Raw genomic sequence first — 27,278 nt, 5'->3', positions numbered from 1 at the left:
GTGCCTCTACTGTATTCTTGACACTGACACTCCCAAATTCTCTGCTCAAAGGTCTCCTAACCTGTCCCCTGAGTCTTTAGGGGCCACATCCTGAAGTCTTTCCTCCTGAGGGGCCCAGAACACTGTGGGTGTGTGTACCTCTCCACCCCTAAAGAATAGCCAAGAAGCAGCTGCTTTCATGGCTGGGCCCGTTGATGGAGAGTGTAGCGGGAGGCTTATGTAGGAAGAACCCGAGAGGAAGGTTAAGTAGGCGTAGAGGGGCAGCCTCAGCCAGATGGCCCAGACCTGTCACACAGGAGTTGAGAATTCTCAATTCAAACTCACCTTGTTGGGTTTTTATGAAATTTATTGAAAGGTAGGAAGAGCAGAATTAAATGAGTTGGTTTCTTGTTGAAATGTGTTCTTTATAACAATAGTAAAACAGGAAAAAGAAAATTTCAAACTAGAGAAGCCAGTTACTCCTAATTACATCCAGCACTTGATTTTTAATACTTAATAGGTATAAATGTGGGCACCTGTTTCCTGGGAATAACCGTGTGGGTACACAAGTATAATCATCTTCCAAGAATCCACTGTGGAAAGAAATATTTTCACTGATATAATTTTAAGAGTCAAAATCCCATGACCTCTTCTTCCGTAGCCGCCTCCTTCTTTATTCCCTTCTCCTACAAACTTTCTAGTTCAAAATATAAGCCCTTTGGGAGTTGTGTCATCTGATTTCAAGAGAAAATTTGGTATATAAATAGCTTTTAAGGATCACTTGAGTACTGATGGGATACAGGGTCAGTTTTCACAGCTTGCCAGTTCCGCATCAACACATAGTTCATGTGTAGGGACCCTCACTTTCTGCTTTATTAACTCCATTGGGACTAAAAAAAAAGTTGCATCATACATCAGTGAAAGCATTTTTCAGAGGTCAATAATAACAACATTTTACACATTTACTTCTTATTCTGTATAGTGCATTTTAAGAATTCCCAAGAATGCACCATTTTTTTCATGTTGTTAGTTTCTTAAACACAAAGTCTTTATTTTTTTAAGAGTACTTCACAGTAAATAATTATGCTCACTTGGCCATCTATCATTAGGATGAAGAGCAATAAAGCTGTTGGATGTTTTGAAAGCAAAATTCATCATAGTATTTGAGGTCCCATTTGATCAAGCTACATGCACAAATTATTTCAAAAATAAAATGAGGGCAGACTGTAGTTTTAAATGTTTTACATGTGACATAATCTTAGGAAAGTATTTAGATATTTCCACATGTCTTAGATAAATGTATAGGAAAATTGTTTCTGAAATTCTCTGTCCAATGAAAGCCCAGGATTACTGTTCCGTATTATAATATAGTTTTCATTCCTGCCTTATCGATCATGGTCAAATGAAACCGGAAGAGCTCTTTGTGGTGCTCAGAGGAAGGAAGCCAGAGTATAAAAGGCAGGTGCCAGGGAAAGAGGGAACAAATAAGGAAGAAGAGAGAGAGATGGAAGACAAATATGTACCATTAGATGTGTTAGTTTATTTTAAAATTTGTTTAAATTTGGGTTTTATCCACTTGTCTTTTAACGTTCTTTATTCTAAACTGGAATAATTATATTAACGAGTCTGCTACAACTTATTTTTGCCATCATTAGAAATTTCTAATCATACTCTACTTGATATACAAGCATAATACAAGTATTTAACAGAAATACTGAAATCCTTAGCTAAAGACATATCAACACTGCATAAACTTTAAAATTTTTTCTTTACTGTGCCTTTAATTCTATGCTAAAATGCTATCAAAGTGTTTAATGTCTTTTCCATGCCAAATAGACATTTCCCCATAATTTGCTTCAAAAATTGTAAAGGGATTGTTCAAGGGCATGTTAACCTAAAGGCAATGGAGAGATGACTGTTGTAGACACTGGTGACATAACAGTGCACAAAAACTGTCCAGTTGTCTTTTCTCAAGGTCTTTACAGTCTAGTGGATAAAACATAAAATGAATAAACAAACCAATAAGCATATGGCATAACATTAAGTAGTGGTCAGTGCTTAGAAGTCTATAGCAGGATAAAAAGACTGGATAAGGATGTTTACTATTTGATTAGGGGATCAGGGAAGCCCTTTCTACCTGAATGCAGTGAGGAAATGATCCCTACAAATATCATGAACAAGAAATTCTAAGCAGCAGGAACCGCAAGCACAAAGCCCCTGAAGCAGAAGCAAGCTTGACAGGTTTGTGCGCAGCAAGGAGGCCAGTGTTGCTGGAACAAAATGAGTAAGGGGAAATTGGTTCAGAGATGAGAGTGGAAACGAAGCTTGTGTTGAGCTATGCAGGACTTCGTAAATTAGGTACTAACATGATCTGATTTATACTTTAAAAGAGGTATACTAGCTGCAGAGGGAAGAAGAGACTGAAGGGGGTCGGGACAAGAGCTGAGACCAGTAAAAATGTTACTGCTGCAGGCCAGGAGAGATGACGCCGGCTTGGCCTCTCTCTCATTCATTGCTGGCGGGAATACAAAATGATTCAGCCACTTTGGGAGACAGTTTGGAAGTTTCTTTAAAAACTAAACACACACTTACCATATGATCCAACTATTATGCTCCTTGAAAACTGCACACAAATATTTATAACAGCGTTATTCATTATTGCCAAAATTTGGAAGCAACCCAGATGTCCTTCAAAAGTAGAATGTATAAAAAACCATGGTATATCCCATACAATAGAATATTAATCAGTGATAAAAAGAAATGAGCTATTAAGCCATGAAAAGAGAGTATGGTATTGAGAATCATAATGGCTAAAAAGGCATTTTAGTCTATTGCAAATGGGATGTTTATAATTTAAAAACTGGAACAGGATTGATATTCTTTATTAAGTGAATATTAGTATAATAGAGAGTTGTGCTTTTATCTTCTATCTTAATTATAACCCATGTTGGTAGTTACTTCACTCATAGTGTTCATGAACAATGAAAATATTCTTTCTTTATATATCTGTATATATCCTTAGCCTCTATATTATATATATGTCCGTGTGTGATATTGTGATATTTCTCTCTCTCTCTCTCTCTCTCTCTATATATATATATATATATACATACATATATATATATATGTATATATATAAATATCTAGACTACTGTTTGACCAAACTATTGAACACTATAACCTAGCCATGTTTATGCATAAGATTAGCCATCACAGAGGTATTTGTTGCTTTTCAAGATTTGCTTTTTTGGTTATATAACAGCATATTTCATGCTTTTCTCTTTACAGTCTTCCTTTGTTCCTATATCCACTAATTAACCCACATCACTCTTACTCCCTGAGATTATATGCTCTTTCCTTCTCAGTAAATGACATCATGCCTCATAATTTAGGATTGCCTGAATCCTGAGTACCACTTCTCTATGTGACCTCTCATTTTCATGTGCTGATTTTGTCATGTTTGATTATATCTTGTAAACAATTTGTGAATTTAAGACATATAGTCACAAAATTATCAACATCAAAGGAGCAATTGGCAACCGTTATTATGTGCCTATCATTCTACTTTGAGTAGTTGATAAAACAAGATAGCAGTGGAATTCTTGGAGCATGGTGACATCACAGTATTACACCACAATGATTCACATTCCACTTGTTATGCTCTGTGGTTTTATTTGATCACTGCATAAGCAATAATTGAAATGGCATAATCAATAATAATAGAAATGATGTAAGCCCTGAAATTTTCAAACCATGTAGTTTAGTGTCTTGCTGCATGCAATTGGCTAAGAAATTCAATTTAAAATGAAGAAAAGGAGAAAAAAATTGTTTTGCTTTAAAGTACTATGTCAGTGTATTAAGGGTAAACCAAAATCATCCAAACGTAAGAAAGATAAATATGATGTAGAGTAAGTATTAACCAGTATTAACTTCTAACTGTGTGAATCTTTTTTATCTTCATATTATATACATGTAGGTTTGTAGCTCTAGCACTTAAGTTGTGTATATTTTTTCATAAGATATATCATAAATGCATTCATGATTATTTAATATGAGAAATAAATATTGACAAATATGGATCTCTGAAGGTTTATAGAAAATAACACAAAGAAGAGGTGATATTATCTTTTGAGTCTTTTTTGGTAGTTTTGGGTGCTTTGAGTGGGCTTCCTTCTTTTTTGTCACTTCCTTGGTCTCTGCCTTTTCAAGATGGTGTGTGACTTGTTCTGGAGGCTTTTGTACATTCTGTCATCTCTGGGTTCCTTCCTTCCTTGGACTCATGATCCTTAGGCTTCACTCTGTACAAAGAGATTTACCAAAGAGAATGGAACTCAAAAGTCCAATCTAAAGTGTGCCAAAAATAGCTCTAAGTTATTAAATTGGTGCACTGACTAGGAAATAACCAAGTCAAGTGACAGGCAGAGCCAGCCTGTGTTCTTTCTTCCTGGAGGCAAAGTCCAATTGCTCTGAAAGCCGATTTTTTTTTTTTTTTTAATTTTGTGGGGAGCCTTTCACACTGTCTTGCCGGTTTAGACCTTCAGGAAGTTCTGAATCGCTGGAGCTGACCAGCTTTCAAGGCAAGTGTTACTGCTCGTCAGTGCAGTCAATGTTATCTATCTGGAGCCTACATGGGAGAGCGGTAGCACAGTGATTTCAGTTCCTGTTCACTTCCTCACTCAGTTGATTTTCTCAGCCAGCAGTTCTAACCCCATTATATCTCCATCCTCAAGGCAGCGTTTACTCTTACCTGGAGGTGTTTCTCTTCCAAGTACACTGGCTTGGCCACCTAAAATGAGTTTTCAAATTAATCCATTTGTTTCTATCTTTATTTTTTTTACTTTATCTATGATGTTGCTATCAGAATAAATATCTTTTAGAGTACTTAAGTTATTATTTTCCTAAAATTTAGAGATACCAATCAAATGAAATAGCACATCTGAATGACTTTTATAAACTCCAAGGCTTTATTCAAATAGCATGTGATATCCGTACTATATATACACAAGATTATTAACTATAAGACAATTTTGATGGCTTCAACCCCCATTTTTTCTTTCCATTCCAGATGCTTCCTTTAATAGCAAACATCTGTTTATGACCTCTTGCCACTATTTTGTCTTAGTTTTATTCATTATTAGAATAGTATACTAATAATATTAATAATTGATATCAACGGACTGATAATCATTGTACTTAAATGTCTGCAAATCTGAAAATGCTCAAATACGTTAGTCCTTACCTTTAGAAGATAATCAATTTGAGAAATTCAGAGTTCTCCCAATGTTAACCCAATCATTTTCCTCTTTTTTAGATAGTCATATTGAGAGATCAAAGAGTGATTTTCTATATTTTAAACCCTATTGCAATGCTTGTTTTGTTGTTATTAGTTTTCTTCACTTTTTCCTAAAGTTTAATTGGTATAAATTTTTGTAGAAGACTGCTAGATACCGATGATGAGCTTGGGGACATTCAGTCGGATGCAGTCCCATTGGAAGTTCGGGACTGGTTGGCTTCTACCTTCACACGGAAAATGGGGATGATAAAAAAGAAATCTGAGGAAAAACCAAAATTTCGGAGCATTGTACATGCTGTTCAAGCTGGAATTTTTGTGGAAAGGTAAGTGAAATTGCTGGTATCTCAAGACAATAAAATTTTAAAGGCAGAAGATATACTTACTATCTCAAAGTAATGAGAATCCTGTATTCTACTTATTGAGGAAAAGTGCAGTTATAAGTAGAATTACCTAGAATGAAAAGATTTAGGGCTTTATGATTAAGTTACCTATAATAAGAATGTCTTGTCCTGGAAATAAGAGTCATTTTCTTTTAAATTGACCTAAAGACTAAAAGGAGAGGCTTTGGGCGTTTGAATGACTATTGATCTAGAATTTTTGTGAATAACTGTTTAAAAACAATTATAACATGTTCAAATGTTACACAACTAATTTTACCCGAATGAAATGTAACACCGCATAAAATAAATTCTACACTACATACCAAAATCAAGCAGACCTTTTTCTGCACTAAAGAAAAAAGACCATTCTCTTCCCAATATGAGAGAAAATCTCTCTCATATCCATGTTTAAAGAGATTTTTTACATTTCTGTCACTGAAGGAAGGGATACTTGATGGCTCCTAGAACCACTTAATCAAATCTCCAGAGTTTCTAATGTGAAATACATGTTAATATGACCCAATTTTATATTCTTTTAGCCCTTAAGAACACAGATTATTTTTCTGTCTACAAAACAAGATATTCCAGAACTAAAACTACAAAAAGACTTGAAATAAAAATGTTACATCTGATAATGTTGAAAACTATTAGAATTTCCTTAGAATAAAAAACAGTTATATTATATTAAATTATACATAAAAATATTATTTTAACATTTTTAAACTAATAAAATTAAATTTAATGGAGGCCACATCATTGTTTTTAATTTTCTGACATCTTTAGTCATTACCTCTAATGAACACAATAAACTTTAATTTTCCTCTTCTAAGGGAAGAATGGGAAACATGCTTGGGTTTCTGAAAACACAAATGAGAATGCATCGCAAGAAGTATTCAATGTGATTTAAAGGTGTATTGTAACCACCATGCATAAAGCCTCTATGATCCTGGCTTGTGAGTGTATAACCTAAAATAACAACTACTCAATGAGTATTCAAATTATTTACAATATTGCTTAATCATATCTAATTGGCTTTGATAAAAGAATTCTCATAACAAGCAATTTGATTAGTTTCATGAGATGACACCCTCCCCTACTCCCTTAGTACATAAACTGGTCCCAACTCTGCCAGATGGGACTAGAAGTCTGAAACAGAGAGGCAGGGCTAGAGAGAAAGAATTTCTATAACATATTACTATTTTAAAAAACAAATTAGGCAAGTATGTGATAGTTACTGATTTTTCATAACATCAAATTGAAAATATCTGAATAGTAGTTCAGGAAGTCAATGAATCACAAATAGAGAGTATGTTTGATTTACTGAAGGAATATATATTTTGTCTTTTTTGTTTAAGAAATATTGCAGAACGTGGCAAACTAAAAAGAAATACAAACGTGGAAGTAAACCAACTAAATTTCCATTTCCATCCAGTAGAAGATTAAAAAGAATTCTGTTACATATATTGACATGATAATTTTTTTTCATGTTCTACCCAAAGTATTTAATAGACTATAGAAATATCAAACATACTTAAGGTAACTAAGTAAGCAGTCTTAAAGAAAGTGTGCTACAAACACATGGAAAAGAAATATTTTCTATTACCTTTGAGTCCCAATTAGTAAGTGCATAAAAGTAGTGCAATATGTTTATCTTGAGTTTTCAAAAATAATCATCTTTGATCTTGAAAGTTAGAAAGTCTTCTTGAACTTTCTCTCAAGCATCCCCTACAAGATTCGTCACCTCATCAAGTCCTGACAATTTGTTTAATCTAAATGTATTCTGGATCTGCTCACTTTCTCATTTCCACTCATACAACTCCAATCTAAGCCTTCGTTACCTGCCATCAGAAGTATGACAATAACTTTCTAGCTGGATTCCCCTCTTTTTCACTTGCCCCCTCTAAACAAGTCATTTACAGTCCTGTTTTAAAATATAAATTAGTTCCTGTCACTCTGAAGTTTAAAATCATCTGATGGTTTCCATTTCACTCGGTATCAAAGGCAACTTCTGTATCATGGCTTTGCAGGATTAGGACCCCTGCAAAGTCTCCAGACTCATCTAATGTTGCCTTTATCCTTGACTGAATATACCAGTCTGATTTCAACCCCATGAAGATCTCTAAACTCTTTCTTCCCTTAGGACCCTTAATCTTACTATTCTCTATATCAAAAATGATTTTCCCCACCCTTTACCCTGGCTAGCCCTTGTTACCTTTCCAGAAGCCTTCCCAGATCATTCTATATACAGTTTAACACTTTTGCTACCCCAACCAGTGTTTACCTCATAGCACTTACCACTGTTTGTAATCATATATTGTTTCTTATTCATTGTCCCTCTTCACCATTGACTAAGCCCCAAGAAAATAGCAACTATATTTTTGTTGTTCTATACTAGTTTGTTGCCTAGCACAGTGTCTGGCATAAGAGAGGTTTGTTTATTTGTTTGTTTGTTTTAAGTTTTGAATTATGTTTTGTAACTATAGTAAAAACTTCCAAAAATAATCCACCATATTTCCAGCTGGACTTTTACCACCTATGAGAGCCCAGGAAATTCATTATTCTCTTTAGGTAACTTGTAATATATCGACTGTTTACTCAAGTGTGAGGCAACTGTATTAATTTTCTCTCACACTTTGTTCTGATTCCAGTATGTGTCATTGTAATTTTCTATTTCTAATTTTTCATCCTAATATTTTATTTCCAATCATAGAGTTAGAAAATGATACTAGGAAAATTTTTCTCTTTGGAAGAGGAACCCTCTTCTTTGTCTTCCTTTACATTCTATTTAATGAAAACATATACTGATATTTATTTCTTAACCTACTCCAACTCTAAGAAACTCAATAGCACCGGAGTCCCCACTGAGCACAGAGAACTCTGAAGAATTTAAGAATTGGAGCCAATGATGTTGCCTGCAGAGGAATGAGAATAGTAATAATAATAATACTAATTAATTTCTTGTATTGAATATTTATTATGTTATGCTAAGCATTTATGGCATGTACTCTTCACAAAAAGCTTATAATTATCCTCATTTTACAGAAATAGCTTGACATTAAATAGCTTTCCAAAGGTCATACACAGCTAGTGAGTGGCTAACTTGTTATTCAAAGCATGTGTTTTCTTTGCTATGTCATATGGCCTTTCTGTGCCATGAAGTAAAACTGATTTAATATTACTTAATTAAAAAACTTTTTTATTCATGATTAATTTTTATATTGATCTTTTTCCCTTGTCTATCACCCTTCCATTTCCTCTCTACCTCCATTTTTTAGTAATTATGACTAGAAAAATTGATAGAAAAGACTGTTTCAAAAAATATCATTATTGACAGTAATTAGTTGCTGAGTCTTATAGTGTGGTTAGTAGTTTCCTTGCCTTGAGAGATTAGAATACTTATTCCTATCTCAATAGAATAATTTGTATGAGTATTTTTATTTGTTCTGAAATTTTCCAATAGAGTATAAAGATAATTGTTGTGATAACTGATCTCCAACATCTAAAACTTAAAGTTATTAAAAATAAACATAAAATGGAAACATAGAAATAGAGTAACAATATCTATAATAAAATGGGGAGATACTTTATCAGTAAAGACGAGGCTAGAGATATACATAAACAATATTTTAATTTTGAGATTCCAAGGAGTCAAAATTCAAAAGAAAACATGATGAATTACTTAGCTTTTATTATCTTAAAAAAAAGAAAGAAAGCTTTTACATAGAATTTCAGTAATGTCATGGATTTTTTAATGTAATATACAAAAATCAAAAAGTTAATATCTCCCATAGTGGTTTTACAGACGATGCAGAATATTTTCCAAATGACTATTTCTTATATTTAACCCCAATATAAATTAATGATATAATTGTTAAATTATGTTTTGTCCAGGCACTTTGAGGGAAGAAGTTACAGTAACATAATCTAGCAATGCAGCTTGCTTGTGTACTAATGATATAAAAATTAATACACGTGATTAATAATCAGTTAAATTCTTAGTTTCCAGGACTTCGTGGCGGAACCATGCATAGAATAGAAGCATATTGCTATTTCTACACATTAGGGTATCACACTGATTCTATTCTCATATCAATCCATGGGGAGATTTCTTATATTTGTTTTTTTATGAGCATCTTGGTTGTCTATTGGAAAATGGAAAAGTTCAACAAATTACTGATTAATAAAAATATTTTTCTTATTGGTGCTATTATAAAAATCAAAATAACTTTGTTCTTTCTGTATAATCTTTCATAAATAATATTAAATGACAATTTGAACAAGGTTAAGCATTTTTTTCTCAATATCATCTCCTCTAATATTCTTAAAATAAAAAAACTGTGTAAATTTTGATGCTGCTATGTATTTTCTCCTAAAATTTCCATTTTATGAAAAAAATCTATAAAAGAAATATTTTATTCAACTTCCAGGAATATTCAATTTCCAGATCGAAAATTTTGGAGCATGAATAAACACAAAACAAGAATATTCTGCTGTCATTGATATGATGACATTCTAGAAAGTGTTGCACATACAAAGGGCAGTCCCTTTTAATAAGATGAAGTTAGGTGAAAGATATCTTTATGCAGAAACTAAAACCACATTGACTTTATAGGGTGTTATGAGTAAACAAAATAATATTAGCATCTGTCACATTGTAAATGCTTAATAAATGGTGACCATACTTATCATTGTTACCTCAGTGAAAACCTGTAACTAATGATAAAAAGTTAAACAAGTCAAAGTAATCTTTTCCCTTATATTTAAGAAATAGTTGAAAATTTTGAGTAAATGACATATATATATATATATACACATATATATGTGTGTGTGTGTGTATTTATATACACTTTTTTCTTTTTTAGGATGTACAGAAAGACCTATCACATGGTTGGTTTGACATATCCAGAGGCTGTCATAATAACATTAAAGGTAAAATAATTTCAATTATTTTTGGTTTTTCAAAGTCATTTTTTGAAATCTTCTTAAAATGGCTGGGAGAAAATGAGATTAGGTCTTTGCTGCAGCTTAAGTATAGGTATGCAAAAAATATTTTAACCATTTTACAAAATGTCATGTGTTGCAAATCATGGTTCATTGTAGACTTAAAAGAAAATTGATTTACACCAACAAACTATATCAATGCATATGTATGTGTGCACACACGTGTGCATTTTTATTCTTTATGCTTTATATACATGAATTTTGAATTTAATTTTACGACAGCACCAAGACTTGTCAGAATATACATATTTTATTTTGTATATATTATGGAAATTTTTAATGCATTATAAAAAATGTTTTAGAAAAATATTGTTAAAGAACAAAACTTATATAGAAGAAAATTGTTTAGAATTTTAGGTCTGAGGAAATATATAAATTAATCTAAAATTAAGAAAGAAAACCAACAAAAATCTCTCTCTTTTTTCTGTTTTTCCTATGGCTGCCCTTGTCTGAGGCCCAATTGCAGTATTAAAGCATTAAATGTGTTAGAAATAACTAGGGTCGAAACTCTTAAGTGGTGATAATTTTTGACTCCCTTATTTGTCTCCATCGTGTGTGTGCATTGTGTGTGTGTGTGTGTGTGTGTGTGTGTGTGTGTGCTGTTCTAGCCATTATTTCTACAGAGGCATTTTGTAGGTTCATCATTAAACATTTCTTATTTCTTTCTACCCTTCAATTTGGGTGGGGGAAATTCAACCTTGTCTTCTCTAACAGTTTCATGGTTGTTTTCCTGTATTAAACAAGAATTTAAAGGATGCTGACAACAGAATATCCCAGGTTGCCTATTTCTGATGTATTAAACTACTTTACTAACTTAAATTTGTATTGCTTTCTTTTGTCCTTTAATTTCCTTTTAAGCATCCCTTTTGCATTTGTTTTTCCTCTGCTGTAGATTAGATTTTTATTTTATTAATTTAAAAAGGTCATTTGTTTTTCTTGGATGCTTTTTAACATGTATGTTTCTAAAGCTATAATAACAAGTATATAACTGAAATATAACATTATAGGATATAATTACTTCTCAGCTCTCGAGAGATTTTGATTTCCTCATTATTTCCTCAACTATGGGCAAGAATTTGAGCAGGCATTGTTTAGAATTTTGTTTGTTTGTTTGTTTGTTTGTTTTAAGAACCTTTGCTTAGAAACCAGCTAACAAAATATTTAGGTATGAGAGAATGTAAATAGTTTTCTAAAATAAAGTATAGAAAAAAACATATGAAATAAACTGAAGGAGAAACTATCACTAAATAAAGAATATTTTTAGTTAAATAATTCTCATATCCTGAGATACCTCCTTGTCTTCTTTGTTCTCAATTTGACAAGGTAAAAGCCAAGCAAGCATCTGCATTAGTTTACAAATGTAATCACCGCTGTTGATAAAAATCGCCAAGAAATAGAGAAGTAACCTTTCACCCATTGAGAAATGCCTAGTGGGAAATGTAAATAGCAGGCCTGTAACAGTCTGAACTAATTCTTCTGTGTTAGCTTTGGAATTTGATAAAAGATTTGTTGGCCTCCTTTGAGCTCTACTGATGGTAAAATGCCTTCTAATAGAACTTTTGGAGATTTTTACATTGACAAACAGATGAGGCAAGTGTTTTGGGATCAAATTAGGGTCAAGTGCAAGGAATTTAACAAAGGTACACAAGCAATTCCAAAAATATTCCATTGGTGTTTCCAAGTGATTAAAAAGACCATTCGAAATTATTATTACTATTTTTCAAAAAAAAATCTTTTGACGAGAGATTATTTGAATGCTTTTATTATATTTTTATTTTAGTTTCAGCATGTTACAGCACAGTCGGCCTTCATTAAAAAGTGTTAACTGAATGAAATTCTAAACAATGCCTGCTCAAATTCAAAATTAATGCGTAGATTGGAGGTTATCCACTTACAATTTAATACAAAACCTGCTGTGTGTGTGTGTAATCAGACCTTCTTTGCTAATAGTTTCTAATAATTGTTAGCATTGACTCTGTTGTATTTGTTTAGATTTTTCTTTTTAATTTCAGTGATTTATTTAGTGTTAGAGCTCAAACTTCACATTAATATCTCCCTAGTGTATAGGACTGATGTCACTTGTTGCAAGTCCATTTTATAAACTCTGCAAGTTTTCGCCCTGGAATTAACCTTCAGCAAAATCATGTGGTAGCTAGAGTGGTTTGATTTACCTGTTCACTGCACTCTTTTCCTTAGTTAAGGGGCACTTTCTATGAGTACCTCTTTGCCTACAGGCCTGACTACCTCCCTAAGGGAATTGCCTGAAGCCAAAATTACCATCCTCCTCCTCAATCAAAAGACTCACTTCCTTTATCTTAACATCTGCCCCTGGAAGAAAGTATAAATGAATCAGCCAAGGTTAGAGTGACTAATAAGGTAGTATATGCTCTCTCTAGGGTATTTGCATCATAAAAGAAGACATAAAATAGCAAAGATTAAAACCAAATTGCTAAACCCTAAGGTGAATGGAATTTCAAGCAATGTAGCAGGTGACATCACCTACAGAACCTGTAATTCCACCTTAAAATGAGGCCCACTCTAAGAAAATTATTTATGGCATGAATTTGGACAGAGATTTAGGTTAAGGGCAGCTTTAAAGTGTTATCAGGCTTATTACATCAAGTTTAATAAACTTGGAATTAAGGGGAACATCTTAGCATTTCATTAAGCATTATGGCTTCACTTTTGCAGACCCATAGACACTGAGTGGCCTTGTCATATCAGACACTGATAAAAATATAGTTCAGTATGCTGAATTGAAATCTGACCTGTTGGATGTGCAATACTGGATCTTTCCAAGAAGTTTTCATAGAAACAGAACTATACAAATTTGCCACCTAAAGTATTTATTCTTTTTTTTACAGGATGTTGATAAATGGTCTTTTGATGTATTTGCCTTAAATAAAGCAAGTGGAGAACATAGTCTGAAGTTTATGATTTATGAACTATTTACCAGATATGATCTTATCAACCGTTTCAAGGTCAGAAACATGGAACAAAAATGAAATGCTCTTAGAATTAGTTATCTGAATAGCAATGAAAATGCAGAATATTGAGTCATTAATCAATGTATTTTATGTTTCTCATTGACACTACATGATATAGCCACATCCTCCATAACCCACTGATTATATATATACATATATATATGTGTGTATATATATATATATATATATATATATCCACTTAGATATCATAAGAGCATTATAACCTCATTCCAATGAAATACCAACATCCCCCTTGAATTACTCACAGAATAGTCATGTAGAGATTGAAAGCTATGTTTTAAAGAAATATGATCTTCTGTGTTCCTAAACCATAAAATATGCCTTTATTGGCAGTTTTTCTTAAACTAAAATGAGTTTCTAATTAACTTCATTTAGAGCCATCTAAGCAAAAGATTTAATCCAGATTGAGCACTCTGCATGCAGCCTGTACCTTTCATCATTACCTATGGAATCATAATATTTTTAGAGGTGGAAGGTACTAGAAGGTCATTTATTTTAACCCCTTGTATTATAGATAGAAAAACTAGACTTCATCAGTTCTAATTGGGAAATTTTACCCTTTTAAGAGCTGGACTTCTTACTTGACTCTGGAAGATATAACCATTTAAAGATGACAGTTTGACTGTTACTTCATCTACCTTTGTTAAACACTTGGGGGGTTATAATTCTTCTTAGGATTGACAGCTAACAGGTTGATAATGTGATTTTTCAGAAAAGTCCACATTTAACTTCAAGAAACTACAGCCCACATCTGATTCACTAATGTGTCCCCAAAATTGTTGTGTTCATGTTAATTTGGAGTTACTCTTTTGGTAAAATATAATCATAATTATTACTTTCCACAGATTCCTGTTTCTTGCCTAATTGCCTTTGCAGAAGCTTTAGAAGTTGGTTACAGCAAGTACAAAAATCCTTATCACAATCTGATTCATGCAGCTGATGTCACTCAAACTGTGCATTACATAATGCTTCATACAGGTATCATGGTAAGAAAGTCTTTGTAACCAAAGTTTGTTAATTTAGAACATCAAATTCTATTCCCCTAAGTTCTCATTGTCTCTTTAATGCCCACAGCAGTATTATAAGTAATAATCTTTTGGATTTTTAAGGGTTAATGAGTTATTCATTATATATATATTTCAAAAAGTACTTTAACCCAGTGTAGGGGAAAATACCCAGAGGCAAGTGCAAATATACTATAAGTTTTCCAAAATTTGAGCTATAGAATATTTTTGTTTGTAAATTCCCTTCCTGTAGGAATCAACTAAGGAAAAAAATGTGTCCTAAAGAAAAAAGTCTTTGAAATGAAAGTTAGTTATTGTACTTTTCCCATCATGTTCTTTCTAGCTGACCTTAGCAACCTTTTCTCTTTTACTTATATTGCTAATCACAATCAGATCCTACTAGGAATTTGGGAAATTATTCATGTGAATTTTTCCAAATTCTCCTTCCTTTTCTTTGTATCTGAATGATGATCAATAGGTAAATAAATGACCCAGCAATGCAAGTCTTGGACAACAGTGAGTAGATGATAGGGATTATGAGACTGCCTGGAGTTCCTGTAATGTCTCAGAGTTTAGGCTGAAACTCAGAAGGTGAAAAGAGAGGAGCAGCTCTTTTGAAGGTTCCAAACTGAGGAAGGTTCTAAGAGGTATAGTCCATGCGAGATCCCCAGATCTTAGTACCTTCTTGATTCCTCATGTGTCAACCTAGACTAAAGCAGTGTCATAAAGTAGAAGTAAAGAGAAAGTTCCACCAAACTCCAAAATATACATTGCCTACCTGTTTAGTATTCAGAAGTCACACCCGCTGTATTGGCAGGGGTCACTAGCACTCAGATCTATATAACTCGTACTCTGTAGGGACCAGAGATCCTCAACACACATCTTTCTACACCAGATTCTATGTCCCTAACTTGGTCCCAAGCAAAGCCCCTAGAACCACAATATGTTGTCTTGAAGATCTTTAAAAATCAGAACAAGTACATAATTCTCTAACTTTGTTGTATATAGCTAATTTTCATCATTATTTCATTTTCCCCCAAGGAATTATAGTGTATTGTTTATTAAACATATTCATTTGCTATGATTCATCCAATAGTATCTCGTGTAATGGCTAAAAAAATTGTCGATTCTTCTCCATCTTTCTTTGCCTCCAGTATGATGCTGATCCATCAATGCCTTAGGTTCAGATCCCACTCCTGCCCCAATTCTCAATTATCTGTTGCTCCATAATGAACTACTCCAAAACTTAGTGGCTTAAAGCAATAATTGGTTAATATCTCTCAAGAGTCTATGGTTAGAAGGGTCCCAACTAGAAGGTTCTCACTTGAGGTCTTTCCCATAATTTTGATCAGCTAGCAGCAGCAATGGCCGAAGACATCTGAGGACATCACTAGAAAAGACATGCACGGTGGTTCACTCACATAGCTCGCAGTTAATAATGGCTAATGTCTGAGAGCTCAGCTGGGTTTTTAATAAAGGACTTTCTTGGAATCTCACCAATTCAATAGATATATGCATTTATGACAGAATCATAAAGTAATATAACTTGCTTTGGAGTTAAGTCTTATTTGAAGGGAGGCAGAAATCCCCAAAATCTTCATTGATACAGTAGCATGAGCCACTTGTAACCTTCTACAAGGCTGAACCATATGTGTTGTTAACCTCATACCTTGTATTTTCCTGTTTTAACATATATATGTAAGCATCACTGACTTAAGGTATAAATATGCCCATTGTGCCAGATCAAAAGTAGTCATGGCTAGACTTGGTCCTTGGTTGAATTTACTCACCATTCATTCCAGGAGTCTGATTTGATATTTAAAGAGAGAAAGTACAGGTTACCAGTAATAAGTAGAAACTCAAACATTCTAAGATACATCTTTAAAAGAGTGTAAGCTTTTCAAAAGTACTATATGTAACCTTCTTTATACCTGTTTCTCTTTCTTTTAAAAGGCTTCATTGTCACAGCACTTTCTTGAAATCTTTGCTTTTACTTGGTTCAATGTACGTGACAATTAGTGTGAAAAACAAAGTGCCCCTTGACAGCTGCAAATGCTGTTACACTTGAAAAAGTCATTTTAACATCTTCTCCGTTAGAGCTGCTTGCTTTTCCCTAAGGCCTTGGTCTTGAAACTGATAGTGAGGTGGTTTACATTTCAAATATTTGGCATTTCTTTTTTTCTGAATACTGAGGCTTTGATAAAGTTAACTGAAAAATGAAATATTTAAGGTTTATTCTTTAGTGGAAACTGAACTGATTAAGTTTCCTCAGAACAAGATGGAATGAAAAAGTAATGCCTACTTCCGTGTAATAAAATATCTGCTTAAATTATGAAGTACAATGTGAAGACATATGCAATTTCAGCTAGGGGGTAACCAGGATTTTTAAAATATGTTTCCGCTTTAAGAACATTTTTTTTTTTTTTGCCACAAGTGTAAAGGGAGCCAAATAAAGGTCTTCTGTTTCAGCTTCAGAACCTCTCTTCTGCAGGTGACGTTCAAGAGTTGAGGGATGCTATATTAATGAATAAATAGAGAAATTCAAATCCACAATGTGACTTGATCCTCAGACTTTCAAGGAAGATTCATTCCAGGTTATAACAAGCCATTCCAACTTCCCTGAAAGGCTAGGGAAATCAGGCCCAGCCTGGCATAACTCCTAGAAAGCTGAAGTTGTTAGTAAAGATCGCACAGTCGCTTTTTGAGAGATCAGTGACTTAGCAATTGTAAATGTAATTTCACTCTACTTTAGCAAGTTTGATTTAAAAACTTGTTTCTGATTTTACTCATCCTTTAACCAAAAAAAGTATCGGTGGGCTCTTTAGTTATCCCTTAGTTTGGTCATTACAAAAAAAACAATCATCTGGTGGGAGACTGTCAGTATTGTTGGGATTCAGGAAAATACATTTTAAGTAAAGGAAGTAATGAGAAATGTTATGATAAATGGTAAAAAGAAAGGTAAAATTTGTTGAATCTTTTGTTAAAACTAAGTTACACTGCCAGATTTACAGTTTTGGGGACTTTATTTTAAAAATATTTCCTTTAGGTGAAAAAAGTGGTAGATGAGTGTTAATATCATAATACGAATGTGTTGGTCTTTTAAAAAAAAAGAATTATAGAAATATTCATTTAGCTGAAACCTGTCGGATTTGATATGGAGAAGACTGGGTCACTTATGTGAGTGTTTTAGCTGATATCCTGCAGTTTCAGGACAGTCTTACCAGTGTGACATTTATGGAGTACTCCATAGCAGCCCAACATTCTCAGGTGACTAATGCAACCTATTACCTGCAAAATGTTCAGAGGACCATTTCCTGGAAGGGACTGTGATGAAGCCCTTGTCCTTTGGTTTGTTGATATCATATTGGATACATTCAGGCCTGGGAGGAGGCAGCGCAGAGGAAAGTTGATGCTAATACGCCTGCCGTTTCCCTCTCTCTCCTTTTATCACTTAATTAATTTGTGATTGTGGTGTGCATACCTCAGTCCATTTGCTGAAGAGCATGTGCTTCACTGAGTGCTGCCAACCCACCTCCAAATGTCTCTTGGCAAGGGAACACTTGTATTTGAGGGCTCCTGGCATTGTGTTTTCTCTGACATGAGTAGACAAAATGAGATGACCTGAAATCTATTTCTTTTGGAACTTGTAGTTCATTTACTAAACCCCAAAACAGCCTCCCATATACTGGAATGGCTCAATGTTTCTTCAATCAATCTATAGAAAATTTGCACTGTCTCTAGGTTACAAACTATGTGGAAATTCTGTTCTGTTTGGAAGAGCGAAAAGACTGTAAACTTTCAAGGCAATCAGACATAGGTTAGAAACCCTGCTCCACTGCTTCCTAGATTGCTCACTCTCTACTTTGGTTCCCTTCTCACTAAAATGTGGTTAATAATACTTGTAGTACAACAGTGAGGAGTCGATATCGTAAATGTAGAGTACCCAATCTAGTTTCTGAAATGTAATAGCTATTAGCATATACACTAATGTAAGTAAAAATTATTAAATTATATTATATATTAACTTATATGTGTTATGAGCTAATATCATTATAACATACTTGCTTTCTACACCAGGTAAGTTTTAGCAAACTACCTCAGCCTATTCAAAGGGATAGAGAAAAAAATAAAGTGTCCAGCCCTGTAATTTAGGCTAAAAGAGTTGTTAATTATGCTCTTTTGGACATACCAGGAACTGATTTTCTGACTTGAAATTCTCCAAGCCCTGTACATACACACATATAGTTTCTCTATCACATGAACGCACACACACACACACACACACACACTGAATAATTCAGGTATGAAAATTATGTCAGATGGCTTAAATCAAAACTCTAATAGCTACTACCCATCAATATACTGTTAATTATCTAGAAATTTTGCTTTTGAAAGCTTAGAAGGTATTCAGCATTTTGCCTCCCTTGAGTAATGAATGCTATTGTCCTCTATGAAAGAAATATTGTGATCTATGGAAGAAACAGAAACTTTTGAGTGTGATAGGTTTGGTTTGAATTATTGCTCTGCCAATTGAGAGCTACGTGACCTTTGACAGGTTGATTCACTTCTTTCGGATTCAGCTTTGTTATTTGCCAAATAAGAGTAAAAATATTTATCTAGTAAATGGTATATAGGATGGTTATAAAAATTAAATGAAACCATTTAATTAAAATGTTCAGTTCATGTTAGTTTCTTCTTCCTTTCTATCATCATTGTATTATTGACAGTCAATATCTTCCTGTGACATAATTTGAGGTCTACTCGTTTTAGAGTCTGTCCACCTGAGCATTCTCTAGGCAAAATGCAACCTACAGTTTAGATGGAGCACAGTTTTGGCATTGTCCGTGACTCATCATTTTAACCCTTTACTTCTATTCATCAAGAATCAGAAACTGAGGTTGTGTCCTGATCGCTGTTCTAGTTGGGAAGAATGATATGATTCAGCTCATTCTCTTTTGCTTATTTTCATGAATCACCTACAAAATCCATGAATTTTAGCATCTATTTTCTGAGTTAGAATTCTCATTTGACACTAGCATAAAATTAATCAGCAACTAAGGAGCTAAAAATTAGCCCCCAAATTCTTTCTCTAATACCCAATAGATGTATTTTTTAATTAAGTGTAAAATTTCAATATGTCTCTCTTCTCAAATGATTTTATAATGTAACCTTCATTATTAAGACTATAGTGTGGTAATAAATAAGAGGATTCATTGAGGAAGTACTATTTATGAGAAGAGAGATTAATGAGACTAAAAACTGGAAACGCTCGTATAATCAATTTTGATAGCTAGGAAGATAATACTTTTAAGTACTTAAGAGATAATCTATAATGAAAATCTATTTCTGATTTCCTAATTATCTTTTTTTACAATTGCAACTTCATATCCCTTATTATAGTAGTAGATATTGAATGTTCCTTTTTTTAAAACATCACAGTTAAATCTGTACATCTTTAATATAACCGATAGGAAAAACTTATGAAAACAGGTGTTTTTTTTTCCTAGAAACAATTTTTTTTAATAAAACAATGAGTTTCTGAGGATACAGAAACTGGTTTAACTTCAGTTGCTATTCATTTTATGGTGCTTAATTCCACAGTCTCACTGGGGACATTGGAGGCTCAGTCCCACTTCAGCCAGTAATATAGGTCTTTAATAAGGTCATTTTCTTTCTTTTAATAACACAGAATTAAAGGCACCTATAAACACAGAATAGCTAGTTATATCAACTCTCTTTGGTTTTGAAAATCATTTCTGCTTCAGTCATCCAACTGTAAGACATTTATTCTTAAATTGCAATCACTAAAGATACATTAGCTCGCTATTATTTTCCAGATTCAATGACTTAAACAATGTATTTAAGGTAATAAGTTTAGTAAAATCCCACTTATTCTGTATTTTACTATATGACAAGACTGTAATAGGCACAGTACATAAACTATAACTATAAACTTCTTTTAAAAGCCACAAGGGAATGATCACTAATTATATTTTCACGGGAACTATGGCTGAGAAAGAAAATAACTTATTTGCCTGAGAATTAATAAAGATTTAAAACTAGGATTTTCAGATTTCCTAGTATTTTCCCACTACTCCCTACTACCTCCTCCTAATGTAAAACTGGTGAAATGCAATTCAATAGACAAATATTAAGTTCCTATTATATACCAAATATCATGATAGCTGATGTGAAAAGAGCAAAGATTAATAAGAGCATGCCTTTGGCAACTAGGGGACTCAGCAGTTGTCACCTCCTTTGTTTTTTGACTCATGGACCTATATCAGCTCCCTCTTGCTTTTTATATAATCTAAATTCAAAATCTCTAATCAAAGTCATCTATCAACTCTTTCCCATGCTCTACTCTATTTTCAATCTCACTTCACTTGACTCTCCAACACAGTTTTACTACTGGTAATTCAATTTTCATATAGACTTCCATAGCATCTATTTCAAATCTGTTTCCAGCCTTGCATTTAGCTACCATCCTGATTCCAAAATTCACTGTCACCAAATAGATATTCTATCTGCCCTTCCATTTCATCTCTTTTCTGTAACTTTTTATCAAGTATTCATGTAGTCTGTTATATTTTTCTGTTGCTTTGTGCAATGTTTTTAATTGTTTCAAGTATATGGAAAAAGACCACTCAGAGCAAGCTTTGTGTCATTTTGGTCCTCTATTTCTACAATGGAATACCACTTGTAGTGTTGTCCAATAGAACTTTCCGTGATGATAATAATGCTTTGCATCTCTATTGTTCTGTATGCTAACCACTAGCCACGTGTGATATTGAGCAATTGACTACTGTGACTATGAAGAGGAATTTAATTTTATTTATTTTCAAATTAAATAGTCACATGGTTATCATATTGGACAGTACAGTAAAAGTGTTATGCAAAATGTGAGTGATAAACTATTGAATTACCTAAATGGATTTTTATAATAATAGTGGAATTTTGCTAAACCACCCAATTGATAACAAAAAGGTCAATGTATGTGAAGCAAGTGGTCTGGATCTTATCTGAAAGGAATTAATCTTTCATTGTTATTAAGTTTAACTGCAAAATCATAGAATATATGTGTTATGAAGAGCAAATTTGGCAAATTCTTCGAAACTCTTCTAAACCTTTAAATATAAAAACCAAGTTCAGTTTCTCTAATGAGCAAAGTGAATATTTTCAACTCTTGGAAAATTTTCTCTTGGTAAGCTGTTCTACAAAAGTTGAGCTAAAAGGCATTTTAATAATGTGTGAACTATATGTTAAAAACTGCGAACTGTGATTGACTTCATAGGAACCCAAATTGGTAAGGCTATGAATTCAAAATCCAGTCAGCGTTCACGTTTTAAATCATAGACAATTACTCCTTTTCTGATTAAAAAGGAAATTATAATATTTGGATTTCGAACTTAGAAGCCATGAAACAATCATTAACATCATGAAGCATTCATTTTATGTGCAATTAATGGAGGTGAAATAGGAAGAAATATATAAAATCAATAAAACAATTTTATCAGATTACTTATACTGGGTGCACTGAAAATCTTTTTTTGTAGAAAGACAAAAAAAAAAACCCCAGGGTCTCTGCTTTCTAAACATGTTGGAATCTTTAATTTACTAGCACTGGCTCACTGAACTGGAAATTTTAGCAATGGTCTTTGCAGCTGCCATTCATGATTATGAGCACACAGGAACCACAAACAACTTTCACATTCAAACAAGGTAAGCTAGATAAAGTATTAACTTTTCTAAGTTAAAACTTGAAATTTATTTTTCTGTATATGATTCATTTTGAGAGGATTTAAAGATAATAACGAAGATGTCTAATAAGAATAGATTTAATGGATTTTAGCAAAATTCTTTAAGCTGAAAACATCTAAATCAATCAACCATTATTTATTAAGAATCTTGAATGTATTTGGTGGCATATTTAGTAATTTAAAGAATATAAAAATGTGTAAGATAATTTTTCTCTGCCCAGAATTTATACTCCAAACTATCACACAAGTCAGACATTTATTCGTTGAGACAAATTTTGCAATTTATTGTTTAAGGCATCTGTTTGGTGTCATCATGTGTTTGAAAGTAATAAAATTGCACTTCTGAAAAAAAAAATCTAAAAATCAAAGAAATCTTACTTCCAAGTTAGCTTGAAGTGCTAAATTTAAAATAATTGGAAAATGAGATTTTTTTTTTAATGATGATGATAATGGCAGTTATTAGAATCAAAATACCAGACAGGAGGTGTATTAGTCTATTAGGGCTGCCATCACAGAATACCACAGATTGGGCAGTTTAAATAACAGAACTTTTCTCACAGTCTTGGAGACAAGATAGTTGTCCAAGATCAAAGTGTCAGCAGGTTTGGTTTCTTCCAAGACCTCTCTCCTTAGCTTGCAGATGGCTGCTCTCTTGCAGTGTCCTCACTGTGCCTGAGCATCCTGGTGTCTCTTCTTCTTATAAGGACACCAGTAATGTTTGAATAGGGCCCCACCCTTATGACTCATTTAACCTTAATTACCTCTTTAAAGGCTTTATCTCCAAATACAGTCACATTCTAAAGGACTAGAGGTTAGAATTTCAACACATAAATTTTCAGAGAACACAATTCAATCAATAGGAAGGTGCTCTAAGTTTTGGTTGTTGCACAGAGATCTCAGTGCCTATGAGGCAGAATTTGGTCTAGGACCCATCATGATCCAACTCATTTTATGTACATGGATCCTGAAATTTCTGCCTTTTCCTAGTCAGAGATGCTTACGATAGAGGTGTAAGTTGAGAAACTAATGTCTCTTTCGAACCACTGTAGAACTCTATTCTTACTATGGGAAAACTAAACCTAGTTATTTTTTATTTGTTCACTTTTTTAAATTAATAGACTTTATATCTTTGAACAGATTTAGGTTTATAGAAAAATTAAACAGAAAGTAGAGTTCCCATATCCCCCCTCTCTCCACCTTACAGTTTCCCATAGTGTTAACATCTTGCTCTGGTGTGGTGAATTTGTTACAAATGATGAAACAATTGATACATTATTGGTAATTAAAATTCCCAGTATACATTAGGGTTTAATCTTTATGTTATACATTGTATGAGTTTTACAAATGTATGCTGCCAAGTATCCACCATTACAGTAGCACACACTACAGTTTCACTGCCCTAAAACTCCACTGTGCCTCACCTTTTCATTCCTCCCTCCCTTCGTCCATCCCTCCGCTTTACCTGTGGCAACCACTGATCTTGTTAATGTCATATAGTTTTGCCTTTTCCAAAATGCCATATAGTTGAAATCAAACAATATAAAATCTTTTCAGACTGGCTTCTTTCAATTAGCTGTATGCATTTAAAGCCCCTATGTATCTTTTCATGGCTTAATAGCTCATTTCTTTGCATTGCTGAATAATATTTCATTTGTTGTCTGGATGTACCAGAGTTTATTTACTTATTCACCTATGGAAGGATATTGGAGCTGTTTTAAATTTTGGCACTTATGAACAGAACTGCTATAAAATTCATGTGCAGATTTTTGTGTGGTCTGTGATTAAATTAAACAGGGAAAAACATTTTTTTTAAACAAAACTTAAAATGTATGTTTTACATTTTCTTTAATAGTGATTCCTAAAAACTGATTTTCCAGTTAATAAGAAGTTGTTATTTTGATGTGAGGAGCATAGACACATTTTATTAAAATATTAGACATTTTAGAGGTTCAAAGGACCCGAAAGTGACTGAGATCCACATTATGCATCCTCTGGTCTAAACCTCACGGTCTAAGAAGAAAAAGCAAAAATCTCAAGAGGTGAAATAACCTGTTTATATGCAGTCAGCTGATGGCAGTAGCAGAACTGAGAGGCTGAGAAGAGGCACACTCAATTTCAATCCAGTCTTCTTACACAACTGTTCCTATGGCCAGAGACAGACCTTTATAGCCTGAAATGGATGGTTTTAGAAATCATGTCCCCTTGATGGAGACAAAAGAAGAGTTGGAATTCAAACAATGAAATATTGGGAAGGCATTCTCTGTCCACACAATCCCCTAGATAGACAGATCATGACAGGAAACGGAAGTCCCTGAATTCTGGTTGTGCCGCAGGGAATGCTATTAACCTACACATTTGCAAAGTATAGGGAATTGATTTATTTTTATTTGTATAAAAAATCAAAGAAAAGGTAGACTGTGCAGATTATTTTTGCTTATCAAAGGCTCTTCTACATCTTCCAAGACCATAATGAGTGGGATTTTCATTAAAGATAGCTCTTTACTGAACTGGGCCCTGTTATAGTAGAGGTCCCCAATATTTTTGGCACCAGGAACCGGCGCTCTTAAAGCAGCGATGCTAGAGCTGGGGAGGGGCTACAAATACAGATGAAGCTCTTCTCACTCACTCACTCACTCACTCACCACTCACCTCCTGCTGCGCGGCCAGATTCCTAACAGGCCACAGACTGGTACCAGTCCACAGCACAGGGGTTTGGGGACCCCTGCTGTATAGGACAGCAGTTTGGGGAGTTGGAGAAGGGAGCAAGTGATTTGTTACCAATGAATAATGCTCCTTGCTCTTTCTACTTTGAAAAGTGAAGAAAATGGGCTGGCCTTCTCCAGCAGCAGTGTTAGATCATCATTTCTAGATTTCTCCTTTTACCATTCATTTACAACTGAGTGAAGGGTTCTAGTTTACTTACACTTTGGACTAGAGTAGGAGGAGTTGGAAAAGCAGGAAGAGGAAGAGGAGGAAATCTTTTTTTTTCCTTTTTTATATTAAGAAACTATATACAAGAGAGCAAAGGTCTAGTATTTTACTTATTTTTGTATAACTTATTTACCGGAATTGATCATTTAATGGGTTGATTTTATAAGAATTTGAAAATTTTATGAAAAGTTGTAGTGACCAAAAGGCAATAAAATAATGTGCTTTTTAAAACTCTCACCATCACCTTCACATTTTGTCCAAGGAGAAACAGGTTTTATATCACCGATGTCAGTGATTCTGTTGTATTTTATATTATTCACTGTTACTTGGTTTAGAGTGTTTGCCTAACATGGAAAACTATGTACTGGATAATGTAAAATGACTGAAAAATAATTTAAAACATAGTACAAAGCTAGATTTAAGTTCGATATAGACATTATAATTCATGAAATACTTGCAAGTGTAAATAAATGCAAGTAATACCTTCTTTGTTAAAAGAAAATACTGAGCTACATGTTACCATGGATACTGGATGCTGCTTAGAGTCTTGTTCTTTTCTTAGCAATCAAAGACCATCTCAAACATTAAAACTATGCTGTATTCTCAGCATCCTGTTGTATTTATGAGACAAAATCACACCTGCTTTGCTATAATTAAATCTGGTTCAAAAACAGTTTTTCTTGTTGCTGAGAGGTAAAGACAGTGATATTTGGAGACATATTTTTGAATTATCCTGGTAAAACTGCAATGACTAGATTTGAGGCCATACAAATAATATTTGGTTTACAAATTACAGTTTTCCCTGTGATCTCAGTGAACTTCTGGAGATACTTAGGCAAGAGCTATTTAATTCTCTCTTAAATAAAGATATGCTTTGCCAGTTCAGTTTTCTTTGTACTAAGCTATGATTATAGGCTATGTAATTTTTAGGCCATAGCTGAAATTATTAAAAGAAAATGAATTTTAGAGGTATGTACTATTAGCTAACTACACATGTTATTCTACTTTTATGAAGTGCTGAAACAAAAGAGTAAGTAATTACTCTACTACCTGATAGGTCACTTCCCCTATGTTGGTTTGAAAATAAAGCTTGGTTTATCTGGCAGGCTATTAGATACAGATCTCGAATAGGTTGCTTTTTATTTATTTATTCTTGCCTACTCTTTGGTAAATATTCAGTGATAAGGATCAGTTCTAGGTTATACCTAAGACTCTACACACTGAAAAGCCTAAAATAATGTCTTAATGAGGCAGTTTCAGTGCCAACAGAGTGTGTATCTACCAGGAGGAAAGAAAAGAGAGAGGACCTTGGTGTTAAGGAAAGTGTAGCAATGTTACTACAGGTTTTGATGTCTCTCTTTTTTTTTTTTTGCCTCTTGATGCCTACCTCCAACTTTCCAACTTATATGTATGGGTTCACCATTTTAATGCATTGAACATAGTGACTCAGTTTCCAATTCACTTTTTTTGAAATGATCTCTCAACCTAAGATGATAAGGAAGGAGATGCAAGATCTCTACTATACAGAGATGAAAATGCTTGAAACATTTTATACTTTATGCTAGAATAGCAAATTTAACAGTGAAACTCAAAGTAGCTTATTTGATGATCAAATTATATGAAAATACAAATTGTTGAGAAAAAAGGTGTTCCTTGATGAATTCATCAAACTATAAAACTCCTTGAAGATAACATAGGAGAAAATGTGGATGACCTGGAGTGTGACAATGATTTTTTAGATGCGACACCAAGGGCATAATTCATGAAAGAATTTGATAAGCTGGACTTCATTAAAAATAAAAAACTTATGCTCTGTGAAAGACAATATTGAAAGAATTAGAAGATAAGCCACAGACCAGGAGAAAATATTTACAAAAGATACATCTGATAAAAGACTGTTATTCAAAATATACAAAGAACTC

General features: G+C 33.4%; 1 protein-coding gene across 5 annotated transcripts in view; it reads left to right on the top strand.

Annotated features, from left to right (window-relative positions):
* The window catches only part of PDE1A (phosphodiesterase 1A), a 294,241-nt gene that overhangs the window by 210,308 nt on the left and 56,655 nt on the right, over positions 1-27,278 (top strand). For all 5 annotated transcript variants that reach the window (XM_039855297.1, XM_039855296.1, XM_039855295.1 and 2 more), the window contains 5 exons: positions 5,413-5,595; positions 10,515-10,581; positions 13,518-13,634; positions 14,507-14,647; positions 22,287-22,387. In XM_039855297.1, coding sequence (XP_039711231.1) covers positions 5,413-5,595; positions 10,515-10,581; positions 13,518-13,634; positions 14,507-14,647; positions 22,287-22,387 — 609 coding nt within the window. The remainder of the gene's footprint in view (positions 1-5,412; positions 5,596-10,514; positions 10,582-13,517; positions 13,635-14,506; positions 14,648-22,286; positions 22,388-27,278) is intronic.

Source organism: Pteropus medius, unplaced genomic scaffold (genome assembly GCF_902729225.1).
Source record: "Pteropus medius unplaced genomic scaffold, Ma_sr-lr_union100, whole genome shotgun sequence".
Lineage (NCBI taxonomy): Eukaryota > Metazoa > Chordata > Mammalia > Chiroptera > Pteropodidae > Pteropus > Pteropus medius.
This window is presented reverse-complemented; position numbering and strand designations above follow the sequence as displayed.